This window comes from Sinocyclocheilus rhinocerous, unplaced genomic scaffold (assembly GCF_001515625.1).
Source record: "Sinocyclocheilus rhinocerous isolate Xijiao unplaced genomic scaffold, SAMN03320098_v1.1 scaffold2538, whole genome shotgun sequence".
NCBI lineage: Eukaryota > Metazoa > Chordata > Actinopteri > Cypriniformes > Cyprinidae > Sinocyclocheilus > Sinocyclocheilus rhinocerous.
The window spans coordinates 134,351-141,811 of NW_015626366.1; the positions used below are offsets into that span (position 1 = coordinate 134,351).

Sequence of the window (7,461 nt, forward strand, 5' to 3'; positions counted from 1 at the left end):
TTTATTTTTATAAAACAAAAATAATCTTTTAAAATTGTATTAAAATCTTGGAAACTTAATAGGAAATGACTAGAATTTTAAGAGGGTTTTTTCCCAACATGAAATAACTATTGTTACCATTAAATTGTACTATTTTGCTAACCATTGTTAAAGTGCCCCATTATGGTTAATAAAAGGTTCATATTTTGGTTTTGGGAGTCCCCAACAACAAGTTGACATGCATACAAAGTCAAAAAACACTTTCATTGTCTTATAATATGCATGTATTTTTTACCTTACTTGCTCAACGACTCCCAAATGATTCGCTCAACGATTCATTTTTCCAAACCCCTCCTTTGCGTGACGCTAATCTGCGGTGATTGGTCCAATTGGTCTCATTTTCATTTCATCTTGCCTGTAATGCCTGATAAAGCAGCATTTGTGAGCACAGTGCTGCTTTGTGTACAGCGTTACCGGGGAAACTGTTATTTTTACGCTCGGCACCTAGTGGCAAAGAATGAATTTGCATTTTCATTCAGACCAACGCAAGTGAGCAGGCAATATGCTAATGTTTCATGTTGACGTCAACATGAAATGGCTTGGGATTCATTTTAAAAACAACTCGTTTCAATGATTCAGAGTCAATTCTTTCTTTTGAGAGACAATAACTTTATACAAGGTGCACTTTCATATTTAAAACTTTGCAGGATGTTTTCATTCACTTAGAGCTGTGTTACACACTGCATGAAAGGTAATTTTCAAAAATCCATAATAGGGGCACTTTAACATTAGATTTTACTATTAGATAGATTTAGAAGATACTATTATTGGTATATAGGGTACATTTTGATTTTATGTTGACTTCAGTGCTTTGTAGATGAATGTGTGCGTGAACAACGGCATGGCCTTGTAAGCATGTCATTTGTACTGTTTCCAGAAAAATTGCAAGTCCCCACTGGGAAGTAGTCCTGCTCAGGCCGGTTGTGAAGTAGGAAACGGAGAACAAGGTGGATGGAATATGGGTCAAGATGACAGCGCCGTCCACGGTAAGCATCTCCCACCTTCTCCTCGACGCCAACCCAGCTCCCGTTCCCTTCCTGTCTGTCCTCCCCTTCCCAATGACGTCGCCAATGAAGAGGCCTCCGTGAACCCGAGAAACACTCTTCCTGAGACACCCACAGTTCAACTCTCGCTACTCTGCGACATTGACAGACCCACTAGTTCCCAGCTGAGCCCAGACAACCAGCCGCCAACAGGCCGCAGCCTCTCCCGACAGAAGGTCCTTTCCAGAAAAACCCAGAGGCCCTCTCAGGAGCATGCCCCGCAGAAGGCATCAGGCGGACAACCTTCAGTCCTCGTTCCGTGGGAGAGGGAAAACCAGCCCCAGGAGACAGATATGGAAGCAAGAGGGAATGAGACTCAGGAGAAAGGCTTGCTAGAAGAGATCGAGTCCATGTGTCACATCAGCATGGCCCTCAAATGCAACCAGGAGCTCACACACATTGAACACAACACCAGCCTGGACGAATCCTGAGAAAACGGCAGAACACTCACATCTAACCTTTCTCTTTTCATATTCACGCTATCCTCTGAAGTCACACCAGCACTCATTGCATGAAGTGTTTGCAAAGGTGTTTTGTAGTTAATGTGAATGATCGGTCCTCTTATTTCTCACATTCGGTCCGAAACAAACGGTATCTTTCAGAACTGGTGGTTGGAAAGGACGAAAATAAGGTTTAAAGGGATTTATGTCAGCATTCATCATTCAGTTTTATTTAATTCAGCAGATGATTTGCACGTGCATAGTTTCAAATCACTGTTTCGATAAATCACTGTGGATGAGGGACGGACTTCTCCCTGTATATTTTACTAAACCGTACGAAAGTATTTAAATAGCCAGCCAATCTCAGCTTAATATAATGCCTTAAACAGATTTAATTTGTATTTCCTGACTGTGCCACTGTAGCTGGCTAGCTTGCTAATTACTATCACTATCTTTTGCATGAAACACATCTTATAAAGAGATATTTATCTTGGCCAGGTGGACAACTGGTTCTCAATTTGCTGTATTTTTGAAAAAAAAATTATTTTTTCAAGACAATTCTCAGGTTTATGCTTTTATCCAAGATGAGATGTTAGCATTTTAATTTCATCCAAAAATGACAAAAATCCCAATTATGTTTTTTAAAGGACTAATAATCTTAGAATATTGATTTTTCTTTCACAAAGTGTGAAAATACTGGTGCTGCCAATGCCCAGTGCAAAGGGGGATACTTGTTACTGATAAATAAATGTGTTTTAAACCCCTTATTATCCTCTTATTCTGTACGAAGGCCCAAAATATACTCCATGCAGTTACGAGAACACAAACGCTTCTATCTAGCAGGCACAATTTCACACTAAGTTGTGAAATTTCTAACATAACACGTACATGTTGCATTCTCAGTGTTGCCACAAGGGGTGCAGTATCAGTTGCTAGTAAACTAGATGAAATTGCATACTGTCTGAGTAGCAATTGTATCTTATGAAGAACGAACTTCGTAACCTTCAACGAGTCTGTTCTCTATAATACGAATGTGTGTAGTATAAATGAAATTTTGCCATTTTGTCATTGTCATGTGACTTACAACGTTTGCGTCGCTTCACTGCCATTCGCGACTCCTCTTCCATGGCCTCAAGGGATAGTAAACGATCCATTGAATGTGCACTTCAAAATATTGCCAGAAGTAGTGAGTAATTGGGTACTTTTTGCCTACAGTTTTATAAATACCATTAATTCAGTTGTACTACTCTTTTCACGTACCGTTTTTTGCCTACTATAATAGTGGGGAAGTAGCCATATTCAGATGCAGGGTGTCTTCATCTATGGCCAGCTACTATTATGGTGGTTTGATGTGAACCAAGACCTCTAGCTAGCTACCTGAATTGCTAACTCATACAGTTTAGTAGAACAGACGTTTGCATGTAATTAGCCTCCTTGAATACTGACATTTGCAGGTTAAAGCGCAACAGAACTGCTTTCCGATCGTTTTAGTTAGAGAAAGATTTGCCTCGCCCCCTGTTTCACTCATTTCATTCATATCAGCTGTGGACGTCACCTTCAAAGCTGTACTGCTACACCAAACAGGAAGTGGTCATTAGATCCAGCACTTGTTTCTTTAGTGGCTGATGAATTGTTTAGGCTGTTGAGCAGAGTGATTTAGGACACGTGCCATTCTGTCGGACACTTTAATGACTCTCCTCTCCCCTCCTGCGTAATCTGCTGTGGTAACGATATGGCTGTAAAAAGCATTCAAAGTTTAGGACCTCTGTCTCAAGCTAGGCTTCTTAACGTAGCGGTTTAACTCAAAGCTGTCCTGAAACTATGCTTCAGCCTTTGAACAAATCAGATGTGCTGATGAACTATGCAAATTCCCAATCAGTGTTATATGCTCGGTACCCACAAAACATGCAGGACATGTGGTTGGAGTAACAATGTCAACACTGATGGTACATATATGAAAAATAAATAAATAAAAGGTGAAATGAAAGATGTCATGCTTAAATAGCTATTCTATGGAAGCTTGTTTCCGCCACAGGATTAAAACAAAAAGGTAATTGTGACATTTTATCTCACAATTCTGATACAAAAGTCAGAATTGCAAGATATAAACTCAAAATTAAGAAATATAAACTCCAGGTTCTGAGAAAATAAAAGTTAAAATTGTGAGATAATAATGAATAATAATAATTGCCTTTTTTTGGTCTGTGGCAGGAAAAAAAAAATCGAGATGTTAACTCATAATTGTGAAATGTAAACTCGGAATTGACCCTTCAGTTTGATTGACAGGTGATCTGACCAATCATAACACTGAGTCTGTCATTTTGTCCAACAAACAAACCAGATAGGAGAGTAGATTAACGATGGTGGACTTGAACTTGAAAAATGGTACCAGTTTGGTTTCCGCGGTTGAATAACTAGTAAAAAGAAAGAGATGATCGGTTCACGTGCCGCTTGAACTGAGGCGCTACAGCGATCTGTCACGACACATTAAAGAGCCACAATACGGTATTTATTGTTTGATTTTCTTAAGAAATGACAAAATTTGAAAGCTGAGAATTAGTTTTATACTAAAAGTAACCTGCTCTGTCTTGTCTGCCGGCGCGTTTCAGGAGATGGTCCTCACTGCAGAACACAAGATCCAGGGGGCGTGGCTGGATCCAGATCCAACTCCTCCCACCTTACATATACCTAAACCTACTCATCTCCACCCCCTGATCCCTAAACCTACCCATCTCCGCCCCTAAACCAACCAATCTCCACCCCCTAGATGTGGATCCAACCACGCCCCCTGGATCTTGTGTTCTGCAGTGAGGGGCTACTGTGTTTCATTTGCCTCTTTGCTCAGCGATGTATTTTTCACTGCATGAGAACATGATGTGTGGCGTGAGAGCGGCATGGCTTGTCGGACGTAGCAACAGAAATGGGGGGTGGGTCTTTGCGAAGGGTCAAGGAAAAAAGTCTGAATTCTGAGTTTATATCTCACAATTCTGAGTAAAGTCTGAATTAACTTTTTTTAAATTTTTTATAAACCTGTGGTAGAAACAGGAAGCTTATCGTTTTTGCTAACATTGCTCAAAGGTATTTACTGTAAACGTGATCCCATATATGTGTACTATTTTTAACAATCCAACAATTTAAGGGAAGTTCTGAAATGATATTGACCCCAATCCCTGTTTAAATGCAAGGTTGTGCCTTAACTGAGTTTATCTGCTTGAATAACATACTAGTAGGCTGTCTGCTCCTTAGATAGGCAGCTGCCTTCTAACTCATAAATGGAATCTCATGCGTAACTGATTGAATACAGTCTACATAGACAGCAGCTCTTTATCAGTAAAAGTGCGGTCAGATTAGAGAAATTTTGTGGGCAATAAAAGGCCAATTTTCAATAGTGTAGCAATGTTTGAAGCACAGCTCACTCTGAAGTCACTTTCAAATCAAGCAACTTTCTGTTGTTCAACGTGCAGAATGCATCCGACTAACTTGAACCAGTTGCGAAATCTGTGGGAAAATCTTTTGCCCTCACGCGAAAGTTCCAGTCGTGTGGATTCCTATTGAAATGACTGGATTTTGCCCACCAATATTTGCATAACAATGATAAATGTGACCAAACTTTAATGCGTGCGATGCTGAGTTTAGGTTTTAGTACGGAGTTCGTATTTATTACAGGTACTTTAGTATTTAGTTCTGAATTTTGAATTATGGTTTCTAAATCACATGATATTGGTACTCAAACGGAAACCTGAAATACTGTATAATAGTAAATAATAGGAGAATGTCTGAAAAGTTGTGCTTTTTGCTAGGGCTGCACGATAAATCGCATGCGATATTTAATCAATGTGAAAGCCCGCAGGTGATGGAGATTTACCGCTGATTACAGAACCGGCTTTACTGATAAGATGCGCGTTAAATATCGCATGCGATTTATCGTGCAGCCCTACTTTTTGCCTAATAACCTGTTTGTAAGTGTATGGTTGATGCAAGAAAGACCATCAGCCTGTTCAAAACCAATCAAGCGCACAGGATCTCAGTCGAAGCGTCTCACAATGGCCATTTGATCAGTTTTACATTGCTTTCTCTGCGTATTTTTATTGTCTTTACTGTTTTTGATACTATGTATTTAGAATACATGTACAGTTTGGTTTATCGTTGTCGTCCATGACTTCAAGTGTGCTCTGTATTTTGAATAACTTCTTGATATTTGTCTTTGGTAATGACTGAAAATTCAGAATAGCTAGAATTTTGCCTTGAAAAGAAAGGTATTTAACCAATTTTCTATCTAACTTGCGTATTAAAGTAGAGATTTTAAATTTTATTTAATGTTTAGCATTATTTGAAATCTGGTCACAGTTCATGTTGCAGCATAGAAACTACCAAGTGTTTTTTTTAATTTATTTTTTTAGCTGAACTGTGTAATCTTTTCGGAAACCTGTATGAAAACAGTCATTATTTTTACAATTACGCTTGGTTACATTAAATTTGAACCAGTTACTGTTCAACAGCTGTTTAAATTTAAACACTACTTGAAACTAGATAGTCACCACATACATTGAGGAAAGTGCTACCCAAAATCTTTTTTCTTCTTCTTTCCCGTTTACAAATGCTCTTGTTATTGATGTGCATTTTCGTTGTAAAGTTCTATGATATATTTTGTGACGCTGGGAATTCTTTTACAGATGCATGAGCGCACAAAGAAATACGATGTCAACTTTTATGACCATGGTACCATTCACATGTTTTTACTTCGTACTATTGTGACATTCTTCATTTTCCGTCTGTTTTGCTGTTGAAAATTGAGTAACGAGCTGCTGTAGCTGAATCACTGGACTCTCCAAACTGTGCTTCTGAATGTTCAACACAGCGCAACATGCTTTTGTTACACAAAAAGTGTGTATAGCGGATTGTATTGAATATAATGATAGACACCAATCATGCTTCATTTTCTTGAATGTTTCCTGGTACGTACATATGGAATCACCAGGCGATCAGTTCAGTTTGTAAGTTGAAGTGCTTTTGAGTGAATGAAACTGGATGAACTCCGCCGCGTGCTCGGTGCAGTTTTATTGTTTTCAAGCACAAATTAGGTCGGCCTGATGTGTTATTACAGGAACTACTGGTACCACTGTATGCACTGTGAACTGAAATAAATTATAAATGTCCATTCAACTCACCCGTGTTGATTCACTGAATTTTCACTTCAGCTTAAAGTATAAATCATTATTAAAATACAATAATCAGGTGATCAGTGAAACTATTGTTTTTAATATCGACACACATCATTTACACAATTTTCTTTACCGAACAATAGCATCAAATTATAACAAATCCATGTTTGCGTTTCTATGCTATCAGTTCATTAAGTGTTGATGTTGATCAAAATCAAATGTACTTGACAAATTCAAGTCTTTTTATTACAGAACTAAAGTGACAACACTTGAAGAAAAACAATCCTGAGACTCTTGCACACTTACGAGAAACTTTTACGCATGTGCACAGTAAAACTAAATATACAGAAATCGGAAATACTCGTGAAATGCCCCAAAAGCGTGCGAAACATTTTTTTTTTTTTTCCCTGCAAATGTTACTTTTATAACCATAAATATAAGACCTTGACAAGTCCTGACCAGTGGCGGCTCGTCGGGGGAGGCAGGGGAGACACAGCCTCCCCATAATTTTAAGGTGAAAATGGGAGGAGGACGATTTAATGTTAATAAAATTCACAATTCATTTCAGTTCATGTCTCAGAATGTGTATTTTTTGTTTGTAATTTCACAGTTGTAATACCATAACGTGAAAGCGTCGCTTTTCTATCGCGAATGTGCCGAATCTGCTGATGTAATTACAAACGCTAATGATAGAGTTTATCTCTGCAGTTTATTTTTCTATCTGACTAATGAGTTTATGGTCACCGAATATGTTTTTTCTGAGGTAAATGTGACGTT

At 38.5% G+C, this 7,461-nt stretch overlaps 1 protein-coding gene across 3 annotated transcripts in view; it reads left to right on the top strand.

The window, feature by feature from the left end:
* The window catches only part of LOC107712206 (DENN domain-containing protein 1B-like), a 97,270-nt gene extending 95,219 nt beyond the window's left edge, over positions 1 to 2,051 (top strand). For all 3 annotated transcript variants that reach the window (XM_016517368.1, XM_016517377.1, XM_016517383.1), the window contains one exon: positions 917 to 2,051. In XM_016517368.1, coding sequence (XP_016372854.1) covers positions 917 to 1,513 — 597 coding nt within the window. In that variant the 3' untranslated portion in view covers positions 1,514 to 2,051. The remainder of the gene's footprint in view (positions 1 to 916) is intronic.
* The last annotated feature ends 5,410 nt before the right edge of the window (positions 2,052 to 7,461 follow it).